At 51.1% G+C, this 17,951-nt stretch overlaps 1 protein-coding gene across 1 annotated transcript; it reads left to right on the top strand.

Annotated features, from left to right (window-relative positions):
* Window positions 1-5,280: 5,280 nt before the first annotated feature.
* LOC101394483 (CD300H molecule) lies at window positions 5,281-13,211 on the top strand. The gene is made up of 4 exons (XM_087441526.1): window positions 5,281-5,550; window positions 8,599-8,955; window positions 11,025-11,079; window positions 12,998-13,211. The coding sequence occupies exons 1-4, from the start codon at window positions 5,511-5,513 to the stop codon at window positions 13,128-13,130; spliced, it is 585 nt and encodes a 194-aa protein (XP_087297652.1). The 5' UTR covers window positions 5,281-5,510; the 3' UTR covers window positions 13,131-13,211.
* Window positions 13,212-17,951: the final 4,740 nt, after the last annotated feature.

The raw sequence follows: 17,951 nt of genomic DNA, 5'->3' as shown, positions 1-17,951 counted from the left end.
TTCTTCACTCTCAGCCCCCTCAGCCTCCAGCCCCCAGAGCTCCACAAGGGCACCTGGCCCCTCGTGTCCCTGGCAGTGTGTGCACGATGTTCAGGACACAGCCACCTGGGGAACTGCCAGGGTAAGGGACCCGCTCACGTGGTTCCTCCCCAGACTGAGGCTCCTCATTCATTCATTCATTCATTCCACAATTATTTATGGAGCACCCCCTGCATACCAGGCACTAGGCTAGGCACTGGGTCTACTTCTGTCAGCAAAGCAGAGCAAATCCTTTCCCTTATAAAGCTGACATTCTAGTGAGGGGGACAGTGAGCAAATGAATCAGTAGTAAGTAGCTGATTACAAATGCCGTGAGAAACTTAGTCAAGCAGAAGAAAAGGAACAGGGCATCCTGGGGGTGAGGAGGGGTGGGCAGCAAGCAGCACTAATCATGCTGCATTTTGCAAAGGGAGGTAGGGAAGGCCACTCTGATAAGGTGACATTTGTGACAGAAAGCTGAGGAAGTAGGGAGCCAGCCTAGCAGGGCAGGAGAACTCTGGGCAAGGAGAAGAGCGAGTGCAAAGGCCCTGAGGCAGGAGCCCAAAGCGAAATCCTGACATTCTTCTGGTCAGGATGATCCCTGGGTTTCCAGGGTCTCTTTCTTCCTCCCTCCCCATCACTGTGTAGGAAATATCCGACTGATTTCAAATATTTCAGTTCCCTGAAATGGGATCAAGAGCTGCTTAGGGGTGGTCTGTTATGTATCCATTCAGAAACTTCCTATTGAGTACTTATTCTGCGCCCGCACTGAGCACACAGCTGTTCCAGGACAGCATCAGTGTCCAGGCAGAGGTACACATGGTACAGTTTCACCAGGTGCCAAATGGCTGAGTGTTCAGATTTGGCTGAAGCCAAATTCCACCATCACAGAATAAGTTTCTGGGATATGAGAGTATATTGGAAATGTATCAAGGAGATATGCATTTACATTAGAATTTCACTAGTTGACATGTTAGCAGTCAAGTTTTATAAGTAAACGTGATATGGGAACGCAATCTCTCAGCATTGTCAGTGGCTGGCAGTGCTCCTGGGGCTTCGTGCTGCACAGCGCCTCCTGAGCCGGCCTCACGTCCTAAACAGGTGAACCGCTCCTGTGCCTCCAGGTCCGTGATGAGGCCGTGCCCGCCTCGGCCGGAACAGAGGGTGTTTGAGTATTGCCTTCCTTCCCAAGGGTGGAGGGCTCACGTGGTCCCTATGGAAAGTCGAATAGTCTCGACACCTGGAACCTGGGAATGTGACCTGGTTTGGAAAAAGGGTCTTTGCAGACTTGCTCGAGTTAAAGATCTTGAGATGAGATCATTTGGCTTATCCGGGTGGGCCCTAAATCCAATGACTAGTGTCTAATAAGAGACTGAAGAGAAGACGACACAGGTAGAAGAGGAGGCCGTGTGAAGACGGAGGCAGAGACTGGAGAGATGCTGTCACAAGCCGAGGAATGCTGCAGCCAGCAGAGGCTGGATGACGCAAAGCAGGGCTCTCCCTACAGCCTCTGGAGGGCGCTGTCAACTTCTTGATTTCGGACTTCTGGTCTCCAGAACTGTGAGAATAAATGTCTGTTGCTTTAAGTCACCAGATTTGTGGCAACTTGTTTCAGCAACCCTGGGAAACTAACACAGCCCCCCAAAGGTGGACCCCCCTGTACTGTGGGAACCCCAGTACTGACCATCGAGGAAGTTAGGGCTGAGGCTACTTTTCCTTCTGGGAACACGGGTCTGGACCACCCAGTGGCCCCTCTGGGGCCAGCCTCTGCAGCCAGGCCAGTTCCTCATTCACTCAATTGTTCATTCAACAAAAATGCCTTGAACATCAGCTAAACGCCAGGTCTAGGCAGCAGGGAGAACTGTGGCAGACAGACCAGGCAGGGCTGTGTGGCTGCACAGCTTCCGTCCTAGTGAGGGAGGGGGAAAGGTAGTGAGTAAATGAAGAAATCAACGTGATACCACACTGGACGATCATCGCAGGAAATAAACGGGGTTCAGTGATGGAGACTAAGAAGGGTGGCCCCTAGGAAGTGTGACCAGGGGCCGCCTCTCTAAGGAGGTGACATTGAGCTGAAAATGATGAGGCCGGGCAGGCCGTGAGAAGAACTGGGGAAAGAGTGTTTCATGAGGGGAGCGCAGGTGCTAGGCCCCCCAGGGGAAAGGGCATGGTGGCTGGAGCAGGAGGCCCAGCTCTTGTGGAGGCTACAGCCTCACAGGAAACAAAGGCCGTGAAGCAGATCAATGACAACGCAGGTGCACGTGATTAAGTACAGAAATGAGCCTTGCAGGTGGCAGGGGGAGGGCTCAGGCAGGCCGGGAGTAGACGGGACGGCTTCTAGCAGAGATGTGGCTGAAGCTCATCCTTGAAGACTGAGAAGGGAGTGGGGGTGGCCTTCGAGGAGATGGAGAGAGCAAACACAGCACTGAGGAGGCAGGGAGCAGCACGTGGGTTGCCCACCCCACTCTGGCCTGCGGACACCCAGTGTTTGCTCTGAGAACGCACCCCGACAATACTTGTGGGAGCCCCACGAGCTGCTCCTAGGAGCAGGCACTGGTGGGCCTCAGAGGGCAAGGGAGGCCGCAGGCTCCCTGTCCTGCTGTGTGCACCTTGCTGCTGGGGCTCGTTATTCCCAGGCCTCCCCTGGCTCTGCTCTCCTGGAGCAGGAAGCATTTTCCAGGACAGGAATCAGCCACGGGAGGACAAGGGCCTGCTCTGGGGCGGGCAGTACTTCCAGATCCCGGCCCTGACGTGGAAAAAATCCCTGGATGCCCCACATGAGCCATCCCCTCAAGGAACCCGTCATCTACTGAGGGAGCTGGACAAGCGACATTAGAGTGTGCACCTCCCGAGGGCCTGGTGTGCATCTGGTTTAAAGCTGAGGCCCCATGGCATTGCCATGTGCATATGGCCAAGTGTCCTGGCTGTAGCTAAGGAAATGAAAACACACACCTGTGTTGCTAAGACAACCTGCAGCCCCTCCCTGCCTTGACCTGAGATGAGCGGGAAGCTGTGAGGTCTGTGTGCTGTGGGGTGACCTTCAGGTGGAGTTAATAGAAGCCTTTGATGGTAGGTTGTGCTTTTGTTTGCAATTACTTGCTGCCTCTCCCGGTAAGAGGATTATGCTTCTCCACCCCCTTGACATCAGGCTTGGCTGGATGACTTGCTCTGGCCAGGGAAATGTGAGCCTAAGTGACGTGTGCCCCTTCTGAGCAGAAGCTCTAGGAGCCGCTGTGTGGTTTCCCTCTTCCTACTGCAGACAGGGGCCGCTCCTTCAGTCTGACCCCAAGCAAAGGTCACCCACTGCGCACATGTAGCATGAGTGAGAAATAAATATTTGTGGTTACAACATTCTGAGACTTGGGAATTTTGTTACAGCAGCATTACCTAGAATAAGCTGACTGATACAACCCTATGCGGAATAGGCAGTTCAGCCAGAATGAGGGTGGTGAGAATGCCTTTCTGGAAAAGTCTGTAGCTGTGAACCGTCCCCTTCCCCCTTAACCAGAGGGAGGCATGTTAAGGAGCCCTCACTGTACCCGCCTTGCCACAGACAGGGCTCCTTCAGGGGGACTGAGGATGAGGCACCCTTTCCTCAGATCCCAGAGCCATGAGCAGCTCGTGGGGCTCTGCCCTTAAAGGGCTGATGGTGTAAGGCAGGGAGTAGGGGCAGGCTGGCCTGTCACTGGCAGACGACAGTCACAGCAAGGACAGGCCTGCCCCTAATGAGCCCGCCTGAGCCGCCTAGGCCAACGCAGCTGTGACTCTCTCGGGGCTGGAAGAGGAGACATCCTTCACCAGCCCAGTTCCTGCCTCGCCCAGTTCCTGCCTCCCCCCATATGCATGCACTCGCACACAGACGTGCACGTGCACAGCCGCGAACCCACTGCCAACTGCACCCAGATGGGTGAGTTGGGAAGGCGGGGTGTGTTTGAGTCCTGGACTGACAGCCTTCACGTGACGCCCCGAAGGTCACACAGCTGAGTGGCAAGTGAAACTTTCAGCTGCACCTCACAAATCACATTTGGGGGGAACAATTTTCTTTAGAGTCACGTTGAAAAGAAAATAATAATTTTCAGATAAAACATCACAAAGACTAGTGAAAAAAAGGTAGAGAATATGAACAAGAATCTTTGTCCCTTTGACCAAAATCTTAAGGTTTAAAGGGAGAACAGTCCCGTGGAAGTAAATGGAGGCTAATGGACTGAAAAATCCTTCTGTTTCTAGCAAACTTCCTTCTCCCTAGCTCTGTCAGCTCTGTGTGACTAACACGTTGTGCAGGAAACCGCCTTCCACCACAGGAGGGGGAGGTGTGCACATACACACACACAAACGTGCACACACACACACTAAACCCCAGAAAATAGGAAGCCTCCCATTGCAGCAAAAAATGAACAAGCGAGGAATGTATTTGCTGAAACACTCAACTAAGAGAAGATAGAATTCTAAGAGAATTCAAGAATTTTAGTTTTCTACTTACATGAATCTAAGTTCTTGGGTAAAGCATTCCAAATTTGTGTCTGCCTTTTAAGTCCTCCGTGGCTGTTTTGTGTGATTGCACACATTTCTGGCCGGTATGCCTGAGTTACCTTTCGACACACTGAAACTTTCCTACCCCGTGAGAACCTTGACTTCTCATCTAACCACATAGGCTAAAGCGGAGGCTTGCGGATGGCTTGTCAAGTTCAGCCTGGTGCCAGAGCGATGGAGCGTGTGACCAAGACAAGAAAACATTCAAGGCTTCCGGGGTCTGGTGAGGCCAGATCAAGAGCTGGGGGCTCAGAAAAGCAGAGCCCCCAGAGGGTGGATCCAGCCTCACTATCTGTACCACCAAGAACCAGAGACAGGGCCGGCTTCATGGGGCTGCAGCCCGTGCAGTCATACCAGGCCCTGGACTTACCAGGGCCCCGTACTTGATTTAATGCTCCGTTGTTGCCATCTTAAAATTCCTAATAATTCTGGAACCAGGGCATTTTCATTTTGCACTGGGCCCTGCAAGTAGCTGGTCTTGTCCAGAGAAAGCCTCGTCACGCCTGAACCGCATGGGACTGCCCATGCTGGCCACAGGACATTGGCTATTCATAAAGGGGACGACCAGCTCTGAAAACCTAGATGGAAATTAGCCCAGACTGGCGCGGCTGTCGGGGCTATGCTGTGGTTTAGAGAAGGGCAGGCCTGTCAGCTGTGGGTGAGTAAAGAAAAGGGCGTTGTCTTCACATGGAACAGAAACGGGGACTACACATTCAGCTGTATGTTATGAGGATGAACTTCAGCAAGTTTTCAGCACCATAATCGACTGACCACATGATGCCCTGGCCTCAGCTTCTCTTGTTTTCTGACCAGGTCTGAGGACAATACCAAGAGGCTAAAGAAGGAAGCAGACAAGTGCCAAGAAGAGCAGAAGAGGGAGACGGGGTGAGCGGACCCTCGGGGAGGAGGCTCCAGCCTCAGGCCCAGCAGCAGCGGGAGAGACCGCCCAGCGGGACGGGGCCATGTGGCTGCCATCAGTTCTGCTGCTTCTCTGTGTCCCAGGTGAGCAGGGCTGCGCCTGGACGGGGGAAGTCTGCTGGCAGGTCAGGGTGAGGAAGAGTGAGGAAGCGTGGTGATGCGAAGGGGAAGAAATAAAGACATAAGGAAAAAGGGGATGAGGTCTGCATATGAAAACCCTCACGTAGCTCATCAAATTTCCTCATCGGGATAGAACGAGGATTAGAGGGTAACATGCTTCCCATGCAGTGAGCACATACTGATCCCTAAATAAATTTGGTCATTTTAATCATTATTAGCATCATTGTTAAAATCAGAAACACCGTCTTGATTCACCAGAGAGCAGCGAGGGGAGCAGAGAACTGATACTAATTGGGCTCATCACTGGGCTACCTGATTTTCCCTCCTGATCTAATCCAATCCTCATCACGATCCTTATTAAAACCAGAGTCTGAGACTCAGAGAGGTGCAAATAACTAAGATCAGTTCATAAAACACAAAGATTCAAACCAAAACACTTTATTTCCAAAGACGTCACTCATTTTATAATATGACGCCAATTACTGCTAAGCCATCTGTGAATATCCATTCGTGTATCCCCCACCCACTGTGGGGGCCCTAGGCCTCGTGGCAGGTCTGGCTGCAGGTGGGGCTCTGCGCTGTGGGCCCCTGGAGGCCAGGCTGCTGGGAATTTGTGGTCAGTCCTGGTCTGAGAGTTTCCGTAAATGGTGGTGGAAGGAGAAAGTCAAAGGTTCTTTTTGAGGCCCCATGGGCAGGGGGCTTGCTCTGGGGGTGAGGTGGAGTGGGCTGGGAGGACGCCCGTGCTGGGTCTGGTGGAGGATCAGAGGAGAGGGACGCTCTGGGTGTAACTCAGAGTGTCCCTCATGTGTTTTCCACCCAGACCTGAGGAAGCAGCCCCCAGACCTTCAAGGGTCGGGCTTAAGCAACTGAAGGTGTAGGCTAAGTCAGTGTCCTACCCTGAAGGGCACCTCTCCCTCAGACCCCCACCACCCCCACCCCTGCCTTGGAATCAGAGAACAGCGTCCCCAGAGCCTGAGCCCAGAACAGCGATTGCAGAGAAGGCTCAGTGCTGCTGTCCCCTCTCCGCCCAAGCCCCACGGACCTGTCTGGAGATCCTCCAGCTGAGGCCTTTTGCCCCCTCAAGCAAGGTTCCTCAACCTCGGCAGTGTTGACACTGGGGCTGGATCATTCTGCGGGTGGCTGTCCTGTGCACTGTAGGATGTTCAGCAGCATCCCCGGCCTCTATCCACTTGGTGCCAACAGCAACTCCCCACCCCTCCAAGTTGTGACAGCCAAAAATGTCCTCAAACATTGCCAAATGTCCCCTGGGGTGGGGGCGGTCAACATGACCCCTGGTTGAGAAGCACTGCGGCAGGGAACGTTGGTGGGAGAGGCGGCCGGCGCTCTGACCGTGAATAGAGGCCAGTGGGCTGCGTGAGCATGCCTGTGTGGAAATAAAGTGAGAAAATCAATATATTTAAAATGAAGAAGCAGGGCCGGCCCCGTGGCTTAGCGGTTGAGTGCGCGTGCTCCGCTACTGGCGGCCCGGGTTCGGATCCCGGGCGCGCACAGATGCACCGCTTCTCCGGCCATGCTGAGGCCACGTCCCACATGTAGCAACTAGAAGGATGTGCAGCTATGACATACAACTATCTACTGGGGCTTTGGGGAGACAAAAAAGGAGGAGGATTGGCAATAGATGTTAGCTCAGAGCCGGTCTTCCTCAGCAAAAAAAGAGGAAGATTAGCATGGATGTTAGCTCAGGGCTGACCTTCCTCACAAAAAATAAATAAATAAATAAATAAATAAACAAATAAATAAATAAAATAAAAATAAAATGAAGACGCAAAAACTACAACTTTTCTTTTAATTTTAGGAAAAAAATAGCAAAAGTCTCACATCTTGTGGATGACAATATACTGCCTGGATGGCTGGATGGGTGGCGGGAAGGAGAGAGAGATGGATGGGTGGGCCGATGGACAGACAGAGAGACAGATAGATGACAGGTAGATTATATACCCAATATTTTTTCAGAAGTTTGGTATTTGCCCAAACCATTTCTCCATAGCCCTTTGCCCTGGGTTAACCCCTTCCTGTCAAGAGCAGATCAGGCAGCAGCTGTTGCTTGGAGAAATGACGACCCCTCGGGTGTCTAGGGCCAGCATGGCTCTCCATGCAGGAAGCAGAGAGTGTAGGGGCTGGATCCTAATTATTTGGAATGGAGCCTTCAGAGTGACTGGGGAAGTGAGGAAACGTCAAAAACATGGAGATGAGGCCCAGGGCATGCCAAGGCTGGTGGGGGGCTGCTGAGGAGTGAGAGAGGGAAGAACATCTGGTGAGTCATCAGTGTGGAGGTGTTAGGTGACAGCAAGTGTTGCTGCAGGATTCTGTCCCAGGAGGGAAATCAAAGTGTGATTGTCCTTGAATCATGGCCCCTTCCTAAATGGCCTCTTTCTACCTCCCAGCCAATGCCCATCTCCTGTGTGACCCAGACCTATGAGCCAGAGGTTCCATCTACACAAGTGGGGATTATAAGCTTGGGACCCACAGATGTGCTTCTGGGATGGGGGCATAGCCAGAAGTTAAAGGCTTCCTCCTGGGAGGGATGCTGTCAATACTGGGCTTTATCTAGTTTTTCTTGGTTCCCATCCTTATTTCCTGTTTCCTATTCCAACTGTGTGTCCATCTATCCATCCATCCATCTATTTATTCAGAGTATACTCAGTGGCTTCATTCAGTTCTTGGTGATTGATGGGGACAGGTGTCTCCTCTCAGGACTGATACTTCTGGGGACCCAGAAGCTGTCTGGGGCCACCAAAGTCTTCCTCCCCTGCTCACATTCTGAGTTGACTGAGCACACACAGGGTGGGCATGACCTTTCGAGTCTCATAATCCCACACCAGGCATCTCCTTAGATCTCCCCCCATGTCTGCAAACTGCCCAGACCTCTCTGGTTCCTGACCCCTCCTTCCTCTGGCCTCAGGGTGACTTCTGGGCTTCCAGAGGACCTGACACCCAAGGACCCTCCGGTCCAGGCTCTTCAGGGTGAACAAGGCTGACTGTATTTTCCAGGCTCTTTGTCTCTGAGTGGCCCCAGCAACGTGATGGGCACTGTGGGGGGATCCCTGAGCGTGCAGTGTCGGTACGAGGAGGAATACAGGACGTTTACCAAATACTGGTGCAGACAACCATGCTTGCCACTTTGGCAGCAGATTGTGGAGACCACAGAGTCTGAGACAGAGGTGAGGAGCGGCCGGGTGTCCATCATGGACCACACTGAGGACCTCACCTTCACCGTGACCTTGGAGAACCTCACTGCAGACGACACAGGAAAGTACAGGTGTGGGATTGCAACGATACTGCGGGAGAAAGGACTCCAGGGCTTCCTGCCTGATCCTTTTTTCCAGGTTCAAGTGTTTGTTTTCCCAGGTAAGACCTTCCTTTTCTCTGGTACCAGTGGTGAAGGAATCTGAGCGAATCTCTGCAGAGCATCCAAGGAAATTTCGACTTGGGAGAGAACTGGGCCCTGTGTTTGTGCATCAGAGATTCAGGACCAAGTGTGTTGTGTGAATGTGAGTGCGTGGGAGATGTGCATGAGTGTGTGAAAGTGTGAGTGTGTGAGGAAAGTGTGTGTGAAAATGTGTAAGTGGGAGTGTGTGTCAAGTGTGTGAGCGTGTGACTGTATGTGTGTGGGTGTGTAAGAGTGAGCCTGTAAGAGTGTGAGTGTGTGTGGGTGTGTGAGGGAGAGAGTGTGTGTGAGTGTGTAAGGGTGAGTATGTGAGGGTGTGAGTGAGAGCGTGTGTGTGACAGCCAAGGTTCCTGCCGCCGCCCTGGGTCCTGACAGTGTTTGTGGGCCTCAAGGTGTCTGAGGCTGGTGTGGGGAGGGAGGGCCCTGTGTCACAGGATCTATCAGGACTGAGGGGCTCGTGCCACCTTCCTGTCCTGTGTGTGGGAGGGTCTACTCCAAAGGGACTCCCTTCTCACTCTCCCTTGGCTCGAACTCTTTCAACAACCCAGGGCCCAGGGCCTCACCCAGGGTCAGGAGAAGGTCCCTGAGACGGTCCAGGCTCAGGGATGGCCCAGACCACCAGCCTCATCCCTCTGACCAGGTGAATCCTGCTCCAGAAATCCAAGATCCAGCCCCAACTCTCCCACTGGCCTCTGTAGCAAACCCCCTTTGGGCCTTCCCTCAGCCTCTGACACCTGTGCTGGCCCTAGGGGGTAAAAACCCCATTTCTGCATTTTCTGGAGGCCCTGGCCCCAGGGCTGTGGGTCAAGGGGGTTTGTTTGAGGGCATGGGAAAGACCAAGAGGGAGCCCCCAACCCTCTGACCGGTCTTGATCTGTCTGTGTCTGTCTGTCTGTGTCTCTGTCTGGCATCATCTCTGGCCCCCAAGCCTCCTCCTGCTTCTGCCCCTTCTCCCTCTGACATTCTTGATAGGGCAGGAGGGAGCCCGGTAAACCCCTAGCCCTGACAGGGCAGAAGTGGGATGGGACACCTCTAACACATTTTTCTTTTCAAATGCAAACATATATATAGGCTTGTTCTTGTTTCATGAGAGCTACATCCTCCCTTAGCAATCCAAGGATATTCATTTTTTTTTCCTTCTGCTTCGTGCATTGTCTCATCTTCCTCTGAGTTTCTTTTTTCTGTTTGTGTTGGTTTCTCTCTTTCATGTTGGAGGCTTTCCTTGAAAGGTCTTCACCCACGTGCATTTAAGAATGCGGCCCTAAGAAACTGGTTGTGAGCTCCGCGGTGAGGGACGTGCTTGTGGAGGGCTGGAGGAGAGCCTCGCCCTCAAGAGACTGCCCAGAGACTCAGCAGTTCTCCCCCGGGTCCCTGAGTGTCTGTCTCTGTCTGTCTTTCCTCCTGGTTGGCCATTGACCCAGTGAGGATTCTCCAGTCTCCTGCCTGAGGGAACACAGGTGAGGCTGCCAACGTTTGAGGAGATGCGTGGGCTAAGGGGGCTGGGATCCCACTTTCTGGAGTGCAGATTCCACCCCCCGTCCCTGTTTGGGGATGGTGGCGTTCTCCAGCCCTCAGCTATGTGACGTGTTCTTGCTTTCAAACTTCCCTGAATCAACCTCTACAGTCTTCTGCCAGGGTGGACAAGGTGTGGGTGGGGGGTGTGGGGTGGGCACACTGGCTAGGGGGTGGGACCTGAGGTCTAACTCTTGTGCTGACCTTCAAGCACTCCTGTTCTCAGCGAGGTGAGGAACACCGAAATGTTTAATGGCAGAAAGCGAGGACTCTCTGATCCTGGTTTGTAATGTGTCCACCCGGCTGCAGAGCAGATGGGGCTGGGGTTGGTGGGGACACTCCTTCACCCTGGTCAGGCCTTGGTCTGACTATGGGGAGATGATGACTCCAGAACACCTGTCCAGCCTCTTCCCTGAGATCCCTCTGCTTTGTGAAGTCAGAACCATGCAGGTGACAGGTACCTAGCTAGCGGGAGCCGTGGACAGGGCACCGGGCCTCACTCTCAGCTTCCTCCATAGCCTCCAGCAGCAAAAGCTCTACGTGGACACCTGGACGTTCCAGCCAACAACAAGGGTAAGGTGCCTGTGTCCCAGTGTCTTCTACCACCCGCCTGGCTTCTTCCCTAGAGTAGGCTTCCTAGACACAGGTTTCTTCAATCATTCACTCACTCAACAAATATTTAATTTACTTGCTATGTGCCAGGAACTGATCCAAATGCTAGGGATGTCACAGTAAATAAACAGGCAAGGTTGTGCTCTCAAGGAAGTTCCTTTCAAATGAGTGAATTTAGACAAGGGCAAGATGGATTAGACAGATAGATGATAGATAGATAAATAGATGGATGGATAGATAGATAGAGAGAGAGATAATAGATAGATGATAGGGATGGATAGATAGATATATGATAGGGATGGTTAGATGGTAGAGAGATACATAGATTGATGCATAGATAGGAATAGGTAGATGATAGTTGATAGCAATAGATAGATTGAGATATATGATAGGATGGACAGATAGATAATAGAGATAGACAGATGATAGATAGACAGATGATAGACAGACAGAGGAAATGTCTGTTAATGACGATTCCTACTGAGGAAAATGAAGGAGGTGTTAAAGGAGAGGTGACAGGGGCTGTGGGAAGACAGTGGGGCATGACGAAGGCTATCGAGATGCTCAGTGAAAACAAATAACAAAGAGACTTAGTTTCCTCAAAATCAGCTCCTGAGACAAGGATTTAGGTGCAATTAGTTTACGGAGAGGTGATCCCAGGAGATGTAGTGAGGGAGCGGGAAGCAGGGAAAGCCAACGAAATGTAGATGAACGAGAGCTCACCACTGGAGCAGCTGGGCTCAGTCCCGCCAGGCACCCTCGGAATGAATGAGTAGGACACTGCCGAGAATTGTCCCACTGAGAGGTGAGGAAGCTGGGGCAGTGATCCACACACATCTGTCCCTCATGGTGTGGGAAGATGGCAGGGTTTGCAGAGTGATGACGGAAGGCCTCTCAAATAAAGTGACATTTGAACAGAGACCTGAAGGAAGTAGGATCAACCAAGCAAGAATCTGGAGAAAGAGTGTTTCTGGGTCACTCCTGGGGGCGTGAATTCTGTAGCACTTCCAGCCTGCTCTGCTCAGCCAGCCATGCACACTCCTGTAGCTAGAGACAGCCCTCAGGTAAAGAGATGCAGGAGCTGGACGCGGGAAACCCTGTCGGGGCCAAGACTGTCCACGGCTGCCAGGAGCTCAAGTGAGCAAAGAGGATACGGGGAGAGAACCAGCAGGGTTTGCTACAGGGGCCCGATGTAATCTTGGAGGGCCAGGGAAGGCATCAGCCAAACCCTCAGGCTGCTAGCCAGGCAGAGGGTTGGGGAGGGGGAGAGATTAAACAAAGGTCCAGTGTTGGGAGAGGACACAACATATGTGAGGAGCTGGAATGGAGGCAGGTACTGGGACCCAGGGGGTGAGAGGATTGGCCATGAGCTGAGTTTGGAATGCTCACTCCTTGCCTTTGAGATCGTTGAACGGTTTAAGCAGAAGAGCTGCTCCCATGATCATATTTAAGGCAGAGTCAAGACTTTAATTTGAATGAGGAGTGGTTATAAGGGGACATTTTATCCTTGAAGTTGGTCCCAGCAAGAGCTGAGTTCCTGTGAGTGTTGATGGCTGAGGGATCAACACATGGGTTCAGAGAGCTGTTTCTGGTTGCTGGGGCCTGGCTGGGTGCCTACATCTCTCTTCCTCTCCGTTCCTCGCCCCCACATCCTCATACATCTGCCAGGTCCTGACACTCCAGGTCAATTCTTGAGTTGAAGGACAGAGTGTGCGGCCCTCAGCATGGGGCTGTCTGGCCCTGGTACCAATCAGGTTTGATGCTGATATTGAGTTTTGAAGACACAGGACTTGAGCTCAAAGGAAAAGGGGGGAGAGGCAGAGCCCGGGCCTTCCGTTGAGAAGGAAGCTCCCTGTCAGTCACCATGTCCCTCTCATAGGTCCCTGCTCAGCAGCGTCCACTTCCTGCTCCTCATATTCCTGAAGGTGCCCCTGCTCCTGATAATGCTCAGCGCCGTCCTCTGGGTGAACAGGCCTCAGAGGGTAATTTGTGGAGAAACAGAGCCAGCCTGACCAAGACAACCTGCGGCCATCCTTGCCCATCCACATCCTGTCCAGAGACACAGCCGCGCAGACTAGAGAAGAAGGAATTTCAGACCCTGAACCTTATATCTTTTTTCACCTTATTGCCAGAGACTTTAAAAACAAACTGTAAAAAATATTTTAATGAAATATATCACATACAAAAAAGCCTATATATAATGTATACGTACAGTTCAAGGACTAAAAATAAACATGAGTATCCACCATTCAGCCTAAGAAATCAAACATTACTAGGACCTTTAAAGCCCCCATATGCCTCTCCCTGATCTCAAATCCCTCCTTCTCCTACTCCCAGAGTCAACCACGGTCTTGATTTCCTTGTGATAACCATTCCCCTGTTTTTCTTTAGGGCTCTCATCAAGGGCATCATTGTTTCTGAATCTTGCACAAAGGAAATCACAGTGTTTCAAGCTCACCCATTCATGAACCATACTGGATTTTCCCTCCTCTATCAGCAGGTTGTAGGGAACTCCCTACAAGGCTGTAGGTGTGAGAGCTAAGGGAGCAGCACAGGACATCGAGTGACTACGTGGCTGGAGCTACTGATCGGGAGCCTGGTGACGTAGCATCCACCAGTTGTAAGGCTGGTCAGGCGTGTCGTCCACTTCAGCACAGCAGCAAATTAGGGGCTGCTCGGGGCGGGCCGGGTGGCGCAAGCGGTTAAGTGCACGCACTCCGCTGCGGCGGCCCGGGGTTCACCGGTTCGGATCCCGGGCGTGCACAGACGCACTGCTTGTCAAACCATGCTGTGGCGGCATCCCATATAAAGCAGAGGAAGATGGGCACGGATGTTAGCCCAGGGCCAGTCTTCCTCAGCAAAAAGAGGAGGATTGGCAGATGTTAGCTCAGGGCTGATCTCCTCACACACACACACACACACACACACACACACACACAAATTAGGGGCTGCTCATTAAATGAGTAGTTTTATCTGGTGCAGGTGGTAAGCCTTTGCTCCAGGATCCTAGTGGTCTCCTGTTGGGGCTTGCCAGAGACACCACAGGGCATCCTTCTTCCACAGAGACTTCTAGCACCGTGGAACCAACCAGGTCATACAGCACCAAATTACAGGGCCACTTTTACCTCAGCCTGGGTCTGCTGGAGAGGCCCCTCTTGCTCTGGGCACTGCTGAAAACTGGCAGCTTTTCAAGTCACCCAATAAGTGAGTCTGAGCAGTATTCCCAGGTGTGGAATGTGACAGCCCCAAAATTCAAGCCCACCAAGCTGTGTGATTTTTCTTAGAGGTTTGAGACACAAGACAAAATAACTCATCCCAGACAATAGACTCCTAAAACTTGTATCTATGAGATAGGCCCCTGAAACTCAGTAGGGTTTACTTCCCTCCTTCTGGTGCAGATGTGTTGTATCAGGGCGTCTAGAGTACTTGCTTCTTCCTGCTCTTCCTACCATCAACCAAGTGAGCCAGCATGGTGTTCCGTGGAGTGTCTAATGGAAGTCTCTTTGGACTGCATTGTGACAGTTCGGAAATGTTGCCATGATCCTGGTTGACTATGAATGTGTGTTGTTATCTTCCCAAGTAAATGTGAACTACTTCTGATCCTCCGTCTTTACAGGGATTGAAAATGCAAGGGATGCATTTGCCATACCAATAGTAGCACACCAAGTACCAGAGGCTGTTCTCATAAAGATAGTACACTGACAAGAACAATCGCCATTGGGCTATCAATTGGATAAATTTAAGTTGGTCCACTGTTATATGATAAACCTCATCTGAATTTTTCAGGCATTGGGCTAGTGAATTAAGTAGATGTCTTAAAATGTACCTAGGATTTGTTTTAAAAGGGTATGGTAAGATATGCAGACATGGAAATACTGTAATGAGAGAAGAAGTTTATACTCATAGATCCCTAGAAACAGGAGGCACGGCATACCACACAGGGCCACGTGAGGAAGCACCAGTGTGGGTCAGGAGGCAGAGGTAGAGAGAGGAACTGTGGGCCAGAGCCTTTATTGTGGTTTTTGTCGAAAGGGGTGGGTGAAGCAAGGTAAACAAACTGAGCAGTTTAGGATTGGATGGTTTGAATAATATCAGCAGGCTCTGGGCTACAGGGGTGGTCCCTAGTTGTCCGGTACCTGGCCCTGGGGTTATTTATGGCAGGGGAATAAAGTCCCAGACTGCAGGAGCCTGATAAAAGGAGACAAGGGAGAGTGTGGATTTGGCATTGGTTGGTTTGCATATCAAAGGCGTGGTTGCAAGCAAGTCATTTACTCTTGAGGAATTAGCTAAACCTAGGAAGGGCAGTCACTCCTTAGTCCACAAGGCCCCAAGATGTTAAAGCATTATAAAATATAGAAAAAAATTTTTAAAAACCCACATGATTAATTGATATTAATAATTAATAGTAATTAGTAGTAATAATTAATCAAGATTAATTAGTAGAGGTATGATGGGAACTCCCTACTCCCGCATCCGTTAAGTCTTGGAGCCGTGTCATTAATCTCCGCCATTTGCACTCAGAATATGGTATTGCTTATAACTTACCATCTGGATGGGGGGGAACACCGTTTCAGGGCTTTTCTACCATCATAGCCTTTACTCCATTGGACCAATGTGAGGGTTCTGCCTGCTCTTGAGAATATCTAACCCGATTATGCAATCATGGATCTGAGATACGGCCACAGGGTAAGTCCACAGAGTCATTAGACACACCGTAAGGCAGACTTGGGCCAGGCCACCGATTACAACCTGGTCTCCATTTCACACCAGAGTTGTCCTTTTAAAAGATCACTTTGCAATTGGACATCCATAGACAAAAAAATGAACTTTGACCAAAACCTCACACTTTGTACAAAAGTTAACGTGGAGCACGGACTTATATGTAAAACACGAAACAACGAAACTTTTAAAAAAAAATAGGAGAAAATCTTTGAGATCTAGGGCAAGACAAAGAGTTCTTCAACTTGACACCAAATCCATAAAATGAAAAACTGATAAATTGGACATTATCAAAATTAAAAACTTTGGCTTTGCAAAAACCCTGTGAAGAGGATGAAATGACAAGCTATAGACTGGGAAAAAATATTTGAAAAGCACATCTGACAAAAGACTTATATCTAGAATATCTTCATAGAACTCTCAATAGTCAACAGTAAAAACAATCAAACAATCCAATTAGAATATGGACAAAAGACCTTGGTTTCCCACCCCAGGCTCTCCCTCAGGTCCTGCCCTGGCTCTGGCTGCCCGGCAATGGCCTCTGAAGGTCCTTGAGGAGCTGACCCCCAGGGCGTCACTAATCCAGGCCCTTCTGATGAGGAGCTGGGACTCGACTGTGTTTTTCAGTCTCTTTGACTCTGAGTGGTCCTGGCACTGGGATGGGCACCATGGGGCGATCCCTGTGTGTGTGCAGTATGAGGAGGAATTCAAGGCAAATAGCAAATACCGGTGCAGAAACCCATGTTGGGCACTGCGGAAGAAGATTGTGGCAACAAAAAGACCAAAGAGAGAGTCAAGGAGTGGCTGCGTATCCATCAGAGACTACCTGAAGGACCTTCCCCAGTGACCATGGAGAACCCCACAGCAAAAGACAGACCAATACAGGTGTGGGACTGAACGTCACTGTGGGCAGAGGAATTGATCTTCCTGATCGATCCCATTTTCCATGTCACAGTGTCAGTATCCCCAGGTGAGACCCTCTCTTGCTCCAGCGCCAGGCCTGCCCTAAGCTGAAGCAGACACCTGCCAACCCCAGAGGCCAGTGCAGGGGGGCCAGGTCTATGTCAGTGACTTGGGACAGACTGCTTGTGTGTGTGCATTAGTGCATGTGTGGGCAGTGTGTGTGTGTATGAGCACACATGCATAGATGGATGCATGGGTGTGGCTCTGTTCGTGCATGCATTGATCCATGATTCATGCCTGGGCCCCAGGACCTGTTGAGGTCTCAGCCTCCTCCCTGCTTCCCCCGTCCCCCAGCCCCGCAGGAGGCTGTCAGGAGGGAACCTTGCCAAGTCCCTAAACCTCCCTCCAGAAAAGGGTGAGAGTGGGTCATGGACATCTTCCTATCATATTTTTAATCTCCAAATTCTGTTCTTCTCTAATTGTGCTTTTTTTTTTTTTTTAAATCAAATCCTGTTGTTTCTTGAAAGCAATAATTTATCTCATCCAGCTAAGGAAATTAAATGTTTTAAAACATTTTCTTCTTCTTCTTTCACTGTTAGCTTCCTCTGAGTTCCTTTCTTCTGTTGGTGTTGGTTTTTCTTTCACGTTAAGGGCTTCCTCACTTAGACGCTGATAAAAATCTCTGTGGAATGGGAGGGGCTTGTTGGTGTGTGTGCACTGGGAATGGGGGGCTCCCCACGTATCTGTCATTATCCCCAACCCCATCCCCACGAGGATTCTCCTGCCTCCTGCTGGCTGCCAATGTCTGGGTTGCTGAGAGTCTTGCCTCTCAGTGCACACACAACACGTAGCTTCCTGTTTTCCAACTGATGACTCACCCCAGCCATCTTCCATGTCTGGTGTCCCTGGGGTCTCAGGACCAACCTCTCCCCAGTGTAAATTACTCAAATATTCTGCCAGGGCAGGGGCAGCAGGTGGCTGCCCTGGCTGGGGATGGAAGCTGGAAGCTCTAACTGCTCTTTATATCAACTTTCGAGCACCCTTTTCCCCCGGGCTCAGTGTGACGAGATGCCCCGATGCATTTACTAGGATGGAACTGGGGCTGACTCTTGGAGTCTAGTCAGGGGGGCTTGGAATAGAGCTGAGGAAGAAGACTCCCCTGCTCCAGGTGCCTGGGGCTGGTGCAGGCAGACATTGGTTGCAGGCCCCTT

Source organism: Ceratotherium simum, chromosome 16, assembly GCF_057802395.1.
Source record: "Ceratotherium simum simum isolate JZ-2026a chromosome 16, ASM5780239v1, whole genome shotgun sequence".
NCBI lineage: Eukaryota > Metazoa > Chordata > Mammalia > Perissodactyla > Rhinocerotidae > Ceratotherium > Ceratotherium simum.
The sequence above is the reverse complement of the archived record's forward strand: the minus strand, read 5'-3'. Positions and strand labels throughout refer to the sequence as shown.

What these genes read in the sequence shown, in the direction of transcription:
- LOC101394483 (XM_087441526.1), top strand. Translation starts at nt 5,511, where the DNA reads ATGTGGCTGCCATCAGTTCTGCTGCTTCTCTGTGTCCCAG. An exon ending in TCAAGTGTTTGTTTTCCCAG is followed by an intron (nt 8,956 to 11,024) that starts GTAAGACCTTCC and finishes CTTCCTCCATAG; the next exon opens with CCTCCAGCAGCAAAAGCTCT. An exon ending in CGTTCCAGCCAACAACAAGG is followed by an intron (nt 11,080 to 12,997) that starts GTAAGGTGCCTG and finishes TCCCTCTCATAG; the next exon opens with GTCCCTGCTCAGCAGCGTCC.